The sequence below is a fragment of the Mytilus edulis genome, chromosome 4 (assembly GCF_963676685.1).
Source record: "Mytilus edulis chromosome 4, xbMytEdul2.2, whole genome shotgun sequence".
Taxonomy (NCBI): Eukaryota; Metazoa; Mollusca; class Bivalvia; order Mytilida; family Mytilidae; genus Mytilus; species Mytilus edulis.
This window is the reverse complement of record NC_092347.1, coordinates 65,566,234-65,578,917: the sequence shown is the minus strand read 5'-3', so window position 1 is coordinate 65,578,917 and position 12,684 is coordinate 65,566,234. Positions and strand designations below refer to the sequence as shown.

Below are 12,684 nucleotides of genomic sequence, written 5' to 3'. Positions count from 1 at the left end.
CGACCACTGTTCACGACGTACCTACGATAGACATTTAAACTGTGGGGTCACAAAAGGTTTCTTAACGCCTTTAATTATAAAATAATTCGAAAATTAATCAGGAATAACCTTTATGTTTTGATTTATATAATTGGTATAAATCAAAACATCGTGTTATTTCTGACTAATTTTTCGAATAACCTTATGAAGGTGTTGAGAATCTTTGGTGACCCCATAGTTGAAGCGTCTTTAAAAAGTACATAGTGAGCAGTGGTCGTTACATACAAACGTTCACCTAAATTGTCCCAGTTAATGGATGAATTTAATGTGTCAATCAATGGCCAAAGCCACACTGTTTTGAATTTCATTCTTTTATCATAAAACTGTCAATTGAAAACAGTTATTATTGGGATAGTGAGAAAGTAGACAAAAAATGAAGAATTTGCGAGGTATTTTTGAGAAACCTACAACGTATCAATTTTTACAATAATATAAATATCGCAATATTTCTGCGATAACATATAAAGTAGACTGCAATGAAGTGTAAACGACTAACGTTTTCATGGGACATATGTCGTTTCTATAAAATGATAAAAGTAATCTTAATTTCTTGAATAAGTGTCAAAGATGAATAAAGTCATATTCTTATATTATTGCTGGATCCTTTCCTCAAACATCCATAAGTTTGCTGTACTATATAAAATATAAAATCAGAAGGAGATAACCAAAACAGGAAGTCAAAAGGAAAATCAAGATACAAACCATACTGGAATGATAATCTCAAATTACTGTGGGATAAAACCTGCGAACATGGAAAGGTATGGCTTAAATGGAAAGGATGTGGTACCAAAAAGAAACGTGAGCGAGAACAATTTCTTACATCGAGAAATGCGTTCGATAAGCTTTTGAGGAAGGAAAAACGAAGTTATCAAATGCGACAACAGCAAGAGTTACTTAATCTTTCGACAGAGAACAACACAAGAGACTTTTGGAAGAAAATTGGTAAATTAGGAATAGCGAATGACAGGCGTTCTTCAATACCATTAGAAGTATTAACATCAGAAGGTAATGTGTGTAAAGATATTAAAACAGTATGTGATACATGGAAATGCAAGTATGAACATTTATTCAATGTAACTGATTGTAAGTACGACGAAGACTTTATATGTACTGTCCAACATCAACTAGAAAATGAAATAATAAATCTTTCAGGAAAGCTGTCAGAAATCTTAAATAGTGATATTTCGTATGATGACGTTGAGAAGGCTGTTTATCGAGCAAAACTTAATAAAGCCGGCGGGCTCGACCAAATATGTGCCGAATTTCTTCGTCACAACTCGTGTGTGAATATTCTATTCAAGATCATAAAGTATGCATTTGACAATGGAGATGTGCCTGCGACATGGAACAACATACTCATTAATCCAATATTAAAACCAGACAAAGATTATCGTGATCCTTTAGGTTATCGAGGGATAGCTCTGATGTCAATTCCCTGTAACATATATGCAGATATTCTTAACACACGTTTATCATCCTGGTTAGAAGAAAATAACATCTTAGCCGATGAACAAAACGGCTTCAGAAAAGATCGTGGTTGCATCGAACATTTATACTCTCTAACAAGTATTATAACTAATAGAAAAATTGGAAGATTTTCAACGTTTACTTGTTTCATCGATGCCAAAAAAGCCTTTGATTCTGTAAATAGAGAGATGATGTGGTTTAAACTGATGTCAATAGGCATAAATGGAAAGTTTCTGAAAGGTCTACAGTCGCTATATGTAGATGTTCGCTATGCTGTTAAAGTAAACGGCCATATGACCGATATGTTTGGCGTTAATATGGGTGTAAAACAAGGCTGCAAAATATCCCCATCATTATTCTCTGTGTATGTAAACGATCTTGTCGATGAAATAAACAATCTGAATCTTGGTATCCCGATCAATGAGTCGTGCATTTTGTCTATCCTGTTATACGCTGATGACATTTTTTTACTAGCACCAGATGAAGAATCCCTTCAAATGATGTTAAATGTAGTCAACAACTGGTGTTCAAAGTGGAGATTGAGTTTAAATTTTGAAAAGACAAAAATAATACATTTTCGATGTCCCGTAACCCCTCGATCGAACTTTAACTTTCTTTTTGGAGACACAACTATTGATTATTGCAGTAAATATCGATATTTAGGATTGTGGCTCGATGAACATCTAAATTGGAAATTTACAGTGAAGGAAATAAGAAAGTCGGCAAGCAGAGCACTCTCCGCACTTTATACAAAGTTCATTCATGTGGCGGAATGGATTATGACATATTTACAAAACTATATGAAAGCCTTGTACAGCCTGTTTTATTATATGGAGCGAGTATTTGGGGCATATCAGAACACAAACAATTAGAAACTTCAAAACAAAGCATGCCGATACTACCTAAGTGCTTTCAATAACTCTTCAAACATAGCTATACGTGGAGACATGGGATGGTCTACAGTAAAAACTAAACAAAATATCGAAGTTTTGAGACTGGATTTTAAAGTTACAAATTTAGATGGAAATAGGCTCGTTAAAAAGATACATGAATCGAGTAAATCAAAACAGCGCTCGTGACATTCCCGTGTACTGAAATTTATTCAAAAAAGTTACTTAAGTTCTTTGATAAACGCTCAAAATATGACAATCCGACAAAAAGTTAATATTGTAAAGGACAAGTTAACCACTATGGATGCTGAAAATTGGCTACGCGATGTCCATAACGATCGAAACTGTGAAAATGGAAATAAACTTAGGACGTTCAGACAGTATAAAAGTTATCTTAAGCCAAGCAGTTATGTGAAATCCGTCAAGTTTAGAGACTACCGTAGAACTTTATCAAACTTTCGTTGTGGCTCGCCATTGAAACAGGACGTTACACCAAGCCAGTTACACCTTTAAATGAAAGAATTTGTCAGTTTTGTGATGGAAATACGATTGAAACTGAACAACATTTTTTAATGAACTGTAATTTTTATTCGGACTTGAGAGAGGAACTTTTAAATTCACCCTTTTTATCAAACTATGTTGAAATTTTATTATCTTGAGTGTAGAAGAGAAATTTAATTATATTATGAGCTGTGATGAAATTTTATTTTTATTAGCTAAAATATTGCATTTGATGTTTAAGAGGAGAAAGATAAATTTATAACTTTTAAAAAAATTAAATTTTTAATTATTATTTATTAGCATCTTATTTAAGATTTTTAAATCAATTTTACCTTTTTTGTTCTTTTAAGTGAAAAATTTGTGTTTTAAATTGTGTATGCATTTAATGAGCATGAGGTAAAAGTGTCTCATGTCTTTTAAGACAGGATTCTTATATGTTTTTATGCTGTTTGTATCTGATGTATAATATATTATGTATAATGTAAGATTGTGACACTGTAATAAACTAATTACTTACTTACTTACTTATAAATCATATACGTACAATCGTTTTGCTTAACAGACCTTGAAACGAAAACAACACTGTCAGAACGCTTAAACCATTTTTTATAAGCCAGTATACATAGACAATAAGTGTTAAGAGTAATCAGCTGTGTTTGTACGAGGCTAAGTAACAGCTGTAATACGAGCTTTGGTGTGTTTTATTCCTCAGTGTTTCGAGCCGGGCACAAAAACAGCTAAATAGATTTTGTCTTTATCCTGCAACTAATTTTGAACATTGTTTTTCTTTGCTTTCGAAGACAGAAAAACTCACATTTATTGCTTTTTTTTTTCGATCTAAAATCCTTCAATCCTCGCGAAGCAATATTCATATCACACATTCAGCTTATGACGAATGAACAGAAAAGAATCTCGCATGGTCAACAATTATGCATTGCTCAAAGTTAATATTTACTCATTATAACATAACAACTGATTTCAACAGTAAATAATTATAACAAAACATTGTCCAATGTTAGGCAAAAGTGTTTGATTTGTCTAACGCTTCAGAAGTACGAACTGTCCGTACAATCAGTGATAATTGACATTGTTGCTTTGTTGATTTTGTGATTGTTACCTTCAAAATTTCAACTTGAAGTTTGACACAAAAGAACATGGAGTTGATTTTGATGTTCATGTTTGTATATGAGCGGAAATAGGGTCGCTAATCGGAGACTAGAACATTCACAGACGCAGACATACGTGATTGGAATGCGATTTCAGTGCACATTTTTAAGGAAAGTGAGTTCTTACAACACTTGTCAACAGCAATAGACAGGCAGTGGGCGGAGCTTTAAAACGATACCTTTGTAGTAAACAAATACAGGCTAGCAATACATGTTAAGCTGTTAATAGTTATCAAAGGTATCAGGATTATAATTTAGTACGCCAGACGCGCGTTTCGTCTACATAAGACTCATCAGTGACGCTCATATCAAAATATTTATAAAGCTGTTAAAGTATGATAAGACACTCAGTTGTAGGATAAACAAAAATCATCAAACCAAACTACTAACAACTTTGCCTGAGTTTGGACGTTATTTTACTAAATGATGTATGAACTTATTAACAGAGAATTAAAACAAAACAGTTTGTAAAAAATCATGCCAGTACCGAAACACTGACTAATTTACCTTAATTTGGAACATGTACACTTAAATCCAAATGTTTGAAATCCAATGGTGTTTAACACTTAAACACGTGCTTAGCTATATGACTAAAAGGAAATAAAAAATACAGCCAAACCCATCAAACTGTAGGTCAAATTTGACTTATGTGCCATATATTCACAGTTCAGGAATGCAGATTTCTTTTATACGAAATTGCACTCGAGACTCGATAAATACTCGATAAATACTGACAAATTCAATTGCGGAATTTAAAGTTTAGAACTTTTTTCACAATTTTTAGCCTCTAAATAATTGATTTACACAGCCAGTTGTTTAATGTATGTTGGAACAAATACAATGCCGATATCTTAATGGTACAAATCGGACATTAAAACACTGATCTATACCAGATAGATGTGTCAATTTCGTGTCTCATATCACGAAATTCCAACAAAATCTCTAATCAAAAATTCTTTAACGGTAAAATTGTTATTTTTTTATTTTTTGAACGGACAGTTAAATTTACTATTTTGAATTGTAAGGTTTACTCAACATTTTTCTCAGTGATGCGTCGATTGTATAATAATCATAACGATCGTTTGTTTCATTTGAATTGTTTTACATTAAAATTTTGTCATTTAAGAACTTCATATATGTTGCTTTTTGGTATTGATATTTCTTGCTGTCAACCTCGAACGTCAACTTCCTTTGATTTTTTGTTCGAGAGATGTGATTCCGTTATTCTATTCTTCCATTGTTTTCCTCAAATTTTATGTATTTTTCCGAGTATCTGTTTGTTTTCCAGATTTTTTTTGATTTTTTTTTTTGCTAAATTGTACAGTGGTATACGACTGTTGCCTGTATGTATCTTTGGCCAACATGACACATCTTATTTTGTTTAATTTGTACTGTACTTCAGTGGTTGTCGTTAATTGCTATGGGTCATATTTGTTTTTCATTTTTTGTACTATCATTAATCTAGCTGTTATTTTTCTGGTTTTAATAGTGATACAATTTGTCCAAATCGGGGCCTTTACTACCTTAATATTTCACATTGGTTTTGTCTCATTCTCAAAGATCGTAATGTTTAACAAGCACGTAGTGTGTCTTTGGTAGTTACATGATTCGTTGGACTTCATACTTGATAATTCATTTATAATGAAATGGAAATGATTAAAATAGAACATATTTGATAATTCTATTTATTAATTACTATCACGGGGCCAGTACTTTCTTCAAGAAAGCACACTGTGTTTCCCTTAGTCCTTGGCCATCTTGAGGACAGTCACTGTCGATTATCAAGTACTTTTTGTCCCGGCTGTCATAGCGATTCCAATCGTTACACTTGTCTTTACAGAAGTTCGGATTTCTACAAAAATTATTCATATAATGGGACTCATTATTGTATTTTTAAAGAAAAAGGAAATTGTATTAAAATAATCCATTAAATACACATTGGGATTGAACATGATGAAAAGTAGATTACCAAAAAGACATTGCCAAAACTGTTAAGCAAGCAATCATGTTTTAAATCGAAAATTAATAATCATATATTTTACCGGAAATGCATTGGAGTAGTTACCTAACACCATGGTTCGGTATTGCATCGAACTATTAATTTTTCTGAGAAAGTGAAATATCTTATTTGATGTATACACTTCTTTATGAAACATACTAGGGTTTAAAATTCGGTCAGCTTGACGTATTACGTATAGATTCGTAGTTAGATTTTACCCCTACACGTCTTTTATTATATTGTTATTATTCTTAAATGTTTTTTTGTTGGTGTTTTTTTGGTGTTTAATGTCATTTTTATTCCGATAGTAAACATTATAAACTTATATATATTTTTTAAATCGATAAACTTTGAAAAATATTCAGATCTTTCTGTTATGTCTGCAAAAAGTTTCAGCGTACTTTGAATGGCCAATCTTACAAAATATGTAAATGTAACAAGTAAAGGTTATTTAATCTTGACAATTCTATTCCAATTATTGTCTGAATGTCATTAATATCGGCTGTTTAATTATAGAAACAATGTTATACTATAAATCTTGCAAAAATGAAGTAGTAATTATTCTCATTTTTTATAGTCTATAATGTATTCTTGGTAAAAAAATTAAAAGCGTACATAAAACGTTGTTATTGGTTACATATGTCCAAAATAAAAATTCAAAAGATGGCGATATTTTCAAATTTTTGGTACGGACAAGGAAATTATCAATGATTTTTTTATTTTGAATTCTTAAACGACGAATCAGGAAACATATTCATAACTAAAGAAATTTTTACGTTAAGTTCAAAGAGATTTATATTACCATGACAACTGGACTAGAGATAATATTAAAAACAAAGATCAAATACCCTGTTTTAGCAAATGTTGTCCAGTATTTCATCATTCTCTTGCTGATATATCTATCTGTGTCAGAGTAGTTGACGCGGTCTATCAAAGGCGCACCAAATACAAAGGCATTTTCAGCTGCATGTCGTATCCCGAACCATTCAGGTAAAGGTGGATATAATGAACTATATTCGAAGGAATACATGTAGACGGTATTATCAGGGTTTACTGTCGACAAAGCCTGTGCAACTTCTATCACAGGACATTTGAAGTTAATGTCTGAACCTACAATTATAATATTTGAATATTTATCAAATAACAATCTTTTAATAATACTATTCACATTTGTAAAGCGTTATTTTTATCATTTAAGGTGTTTCACTATCGTCGTTATAATCAATAAATGTTATTACCATTCAAGATGCACTGTATGTTTGTGGCAAAACAAATCAATTTACAATAAATCATTTCAAAAAATGCCTAAATCACGATAATAACATATATACAGAAAGAATAGATTTAATTCGAGTTTTGAATAACAATTTGTTTTATTACAGTAAGGGTTTGGCATATTGTAAATATGGTTCATTGGTTTGCAAAATAACCATCATTTTGCATTATCAATTGAATCGTTGCAATTTGTTCTTTACTAAGAACTTTTATAAATTTTGGATCCTGAACTCTCTTTAACTTCGTACATGTTTGCCTTTTTAACATTTTTATCGAGCGTCTCTAATGAGAAGTTTGTAGACGAAACGCGAGTCTGGCGTTCAAAATGTTAATCTTGGAAACAATCACGAGTTAATTGGTACTTGACAATAAAAATGAAATTCAGTAACAAGAAATAACCGACTTGAATTATTTTTTAAAATTATCAGTATAGTTTAAAAATGTAAAGCCAAAGTTAAATGACAGAAATAAAACATTTTACAAACCTGGACATTATTTTATAAATATCTTAACGTTAACAACTAACCTATGTTTATGGAGACATCTAAGTATGACCGTGGTTCATCTGGTAGGAATGGACGAAGATAGTATCCAGCGATTTTAGCATAAGTTGCATTGTTCGCAGCGACGAGCAGTGGGAGAATTCTGAAGTACTCATCCCTTGTTATAACTCCATCATTGATGTCTATAGGTACCTTCAGCAAATTAACGTAAAAAGCCATGAATAAAATTGAGAAAGGAAATGGTGAATATGTCAAAGCGACAACCACCCGACCATAGAGCAAACAACAGTCGAAGGCAACCAATGGGTCTTCAATGTAGCGAGAATTCCCGCACCCGTAGGTGTCCTTCAGCTGGCCCCTAAAATATGCATAAAAGTACAGTGATAATGGACGTCATACTAAACTCCGAATTATACACAAGAAACTAAAATTTAAAATCATACAAGACTAACAAAGGCCAGAGGCTCCTGACTTGGGACAGGCGCAAAATTGCGGCGGGGTTAAACATGTTTATGAGATCTCAACCCTCCCCCTATACCTCTAGCCAATGTAGAAAAGTAAAAGAATAACAATACGCACATTAAAATTCAGTTCAAGAGAAGTCCGAGTCTGATGTCAAAAGATGTAACAAAAGAAAATAAATAAAATGACAATAATACATAAATAACAACAGACTACTAGCAGTTAACTGACATGCCAGCTCCAGACCTCAATTAAACTGATTGAAAGATTATGTCTTCATCATATGAATATCAGGTACAATCCCTCCCGTTAGGGGTTTAGTATCATACTATCATAAAATATATGAGAAGAACATAACCCGTGTCATGCCAACAACTGTTTTTTTAGAAATAAATGTGTTTAGTTCCGATGCAAAGACCCTATCAGTGAATCAATGTTAAAGCCAAAATATGCAATCTTTAATGACCTGACAACAGTATCGTAACTATATCCCCTTTTAATAAGTCTATTTAAAGGTTTTGTTAGTTTCTGAGGAGAATACTGACATTTTTGTGCTTTATAAAGAATATTTCCATAAAATTTTGGATGTGAAATACCTGAACGTATAAGATGTCTGCATGTTGAGTTATATTTACGAATTATTTCCTTATACCGGTGATAAAATTTAGTAAATGTTTTGACCAGTTTGTGATATCGAAAACCCTGGTGTAATAATTTTTCAGTAATACATAAATTTCTCTCGCTAAAATCTAATACATTGTTACATACACGAGCGAATCGTACAAGTTGAGATATATACACACCATAAGATGGTGACAAGGGAACGTCACCATCTAAAAATGGATAATTAACAATAGGAAATGAAAAATCATCTCTTTTATCATAAATTTTTGTATTAAGCTTCCCGTTTATGATATAGATATCAAGATCGAGGAAAGGGCAGTGGTCATTGTTATCATTAGCTTTATTTAAAGTAAGTTCTACAGGATAAATTTCTTTAGTATACATACTGAAGTCGTCATTATTTAGAGCCAATATATCATCCAAATATCTAAAAGTATTGTTAAATTTTTGTATCATGAAGAACGATACCTCATCTTTTACGACCCCTAACAAAACTGGTATATGCTTGGGAAGAGGCTGTTTCCCGAGCTCTATTGGTGATTTGGAAATGAATCCACATTTGTCAATTGTAGGTAAATGAGACCTGATAAATAACGGAGGGTTCGGAATAGGAGAAATTTGTATTGCCGACACTATTGAGGCTGGTAATGATCGTAGACATTCAATCTTATCCTCTACTGAGGCCTTGTTACAACCAAGCTGCTCGGCAAAATCATTAGCAGTTTTAAGTGCTACAGAAGGGGAATGATAGCCAAATTTCGTATCAGCTGCTCCACTTTGTATGATTGCTTTTTGAAAATATCGGCGCGTAAATTCGGAGTGCATGTGATAATTCACACTAGCACCGCCAGCACTTTGTCCAAATAAAGTTATTTTATGCTTACTTCCTCCAAATCTTCTCACGTTGTCATATATCCATTTGATTGCTAGTGATTGATCAAGCAGTCCCATATTACCAGGAGCATCGTTGTGGTCAAAATATAGAAAACCTAATGGTCCAACTCTATAATTAATTGTGAACACAATAGTATCTGTAAATGCAGCAATAGCTTTCGGATCACTACCAATAACATTCATAGTAAGGAACCCTCCTCCAACAATCCATACCATTGTATGTTTGCGTTTACATCCTCCTTGAGGGATCCATGCATTTAGGTATAAACAGTCTTCACCTTGGTTGGCCGCTGGAATATTAGTGGTAAAGAAAGTTGGCTGGGAACACGATTTAGCGAACTTCAGAGTTTTTCTTGTTCCTCTCCATGGCCGTTTTGGAACAGGTTTCCTAAATCTTAAATTTCCAACTGGAGGTTCGGCAAATGGGATTCCTAAGTGTGTAATTAACTTTTTACCAAGTACAATCTGAGTAAACCCTTCAATTTTTCCTATTTTCGTTTTTATTTTTGTATTTACTGATGTGCAATTAGTTACTAGAAATACAATTAAAAGAAAGCACGGTGCAAACATTCTCCAAAGTATAGGTGAGGATTGATGTTGTCGAACCGAGTCTAAGATTCAAACTGAAAAATATTGACAACTATTCTTTAAAGTCAAAAAATTTACCTAATTACTCTTGTAACATTTGTTTAAACACGCATTTTTTAAAAGTGTTTTTCTCTTTTTATTGATTTATTCAAGATACTGAATTTCCATTTGGCCGATGCATGTACATACATTTACATGCCACTCCTGACGTTTGAAGATTTCAAGGATTGTTAGCAAGATGTTACATAGTAAATTAAAAATGTATTGTACAGCAAAATATACAATGAAAACATATATAATATAAACATTTTCAAGAATCAACACTAATCTGAATAATAGTTTCTGAGTTAAAAAATTAAGAAGATAGGTTTGTTTCAATGGATGCAAACATTCTCAAAAATGAGGATTGGTATTGTCAAACCGAGTCCAAGGTTAAAACTGAATAATGGACAACTAGTCTTGAAAGTGAAAACTTTCACTTCATAACTCCTGTAACATTTGTTTAAAACATGTATTTTTACCATGTATTTTGCTATTTTATCATAATTTGTACAAAATACTGAATTTGAATGTGAATGTTGTTTAAAGATTTCAAGGTACCTACACCTATGTAACCAAGATGTACAATCATTCGTAATAAAGCTCCTCCTATTGAAAATTAAAACGATATCATATATGATATAAGACAATTTTTTAAAAAAAATGATAAAAAGTGGGATTTTTAGTAATGAAATAAGCGTGAGATTTCCATTCAAGCCGGTGCTAGGGGCCGTCTCGACCTTAGAATAAAAAAAGAAGATATTGTATTATTGCCAATGAGACAACTCTTTCACAGAGACCAAATGACACAGAAATTAACAACTGTATGTCAACGTACTGCCTTCCAAAAATGAGCAAAGCCTATACCGCATAGTCAGTTATAAAAGGCACCGAAGTGACAAATGTAAAACAATTCAAACGAGAAAATGTATTTACAAAAAATAAACGGAAAACCAATATGTAACATATCAATAAACGACAACCACTGAATAACAGGCTTCTGTCTTTATTTTAGCTTGCCATGAGGACACAATTTTATTCTTATTTTTTTGTTCAAAGTCGAGAGCCTCTTTAAAACTGTGAGATGAAGATCTTCAATAAAAACTGCTGTTCCTCTGCCTTTCTTGTGTTTTTGCTGTGTATGCACTTAGTTTGTGTGATTGATGGCTATCCCATATTCTTTGTTTTTTTTCTATTGTTTCAATTGTATTTTCAAACGACGAACAGTTACAGTAGAAATGTATAAATAGTTACTTACCAAGATCTTCATTGGAAGATTTCATTCGTATCCAGTCAGAAAATCATGTCCTTAATTCAGTAATATTTTATTGTTTTTTATTCGTCATTTCGAAAATTTGTATAAATCTACCTAACAAAACAAGGGATTTTATTATCGTTCACAGGTAACTTATTTACTACTGTTGCCTTAATGCTCATGTAATCCATTAGCATGTTCTCGTTCTGATATGCACGTACAATACTTAAAGTAAAGCACCAATGCATCAGCAACATCATAAAGGTACTGTGGATTCATGTTTTTTCGTTGAATACCAATATTCATTGGTTTTGTGAGTACAGGTGAACCACGAAATTATTTTTATGTATGGAACGACTGTAAAAGGTATATGTCTGTCTGGCAGGGTAAATATGACCTTGATCCAATTTGTATGGTTCATTGGTAAATGATATGTTTTCGCATTTTTGCCAATAGAGATATATCTTATAAAGATACAAAGAGCAACAGTTCATTTTTTATTTTGTATAACTCTTGTAACATTTGTTAAAACACGCATTTTTTAAAAGTGTTTTTCTCTTTTTATTGATTTATTCAAGATACTGAATTTCCATTTGCCCGATGCATGTACATACATTTACATGCCACTCCTGACGTTTGAAGATTTCAAGGATTGTTAGCAAGATGTTACATAGTAAATTAAAAATGTATTGTACAGCATAATATACAATGAAATCATATATAATATAAACATTTTCAAGAATCAACACTAATCTGAATAATAGTTTCTGAGTTAAAAAATTTAAGAAGATAGGTTTGTTTCAATAGATGCAAACATTCTCAAAAATGAGGATTGGTATTGTCAAACCGAGTCCAAGGTTAAAACTAAATAATATGAACAACTAGTCTTGAAAAACTTTCACTTCATAACTCCTGTAACATTTGTTTAAAACATGTATTTTTAACATGTATTTTGCTATTTTATCATAATTTGTACAAAATA

At 32.1% G+C, this 12,684-nt stretch overlaps 2 protein-coding genes across 2 annotated transcripts in view; both read right to left on the bottom strand.

Annotated features, from left to right (window-relative positions):
* The window catches only part of LOC139520256 (myosin regulatory light chain A, smooth adductor muscle-like), a 396,856-nt gene extending 392,853 nt beyond the window's left edge, over nucleotides 1-4,003 (bottom strand). The window contains exon 1 of the mRNA XM_071312753.1: nucleotides 3,998-4,003. The gene's annotated coding sequence lies outside the window, so the exon portion shown is untranslated. The remainder of the gene's footprint in view (nucleotides 1-3,997) is intronic.
* A 1,758-nt stretch (nucleotides 4,004-5,761) lies between these two features.
* Nucleotides 5,762-11,730, bottom strand: LOC139521481 (cholinesterase-like). Its single transcript, XM_071314956.1, has 5 exons — nucleotides 11,706-11,730; nucleotides 9,395-10,353; nucleotides 7,864-8,032; nucleotides 6,911-7,172; nucleotides 5,762-5,915 (listed from the first exon to the last, which is right to left on the bottom strand). Exons 1-5 carry the CDS (start codon nucleotides 11,728-11,730, stop codon nucleotides 5,762-5,764), a joined length of 1,569 nt encoding a protein of 522 aa, XP_071171057.1.
* Between the last annotated feature and the right edge of the window lie 954 nt (nucleotides 11,731-12,684).

Excerpts from the sequence above, each read along its gene's own strand:
- LOC139521481 (XM_071314956.1), bottom strand. The coding sequence starts at position 11,730 with ATGAAATCTTCCAATGAAGATCTTG. Across the intron at positions 10,354-11,705 it reads ATCTTCCAATGAAGATCTTG|TAACTAATTGCACATCAGTA; the intron begins GTAAGTAACTAT and ends TTGTATTTCTAG. Across the intron at positions 8,033-9,394 it reads TAGGGGTCGTAAAAGATGAG|GTACCTATAGACATCAATGA; the intron begins GTATCGTTCTTC and ends AATTTGCTGAAG.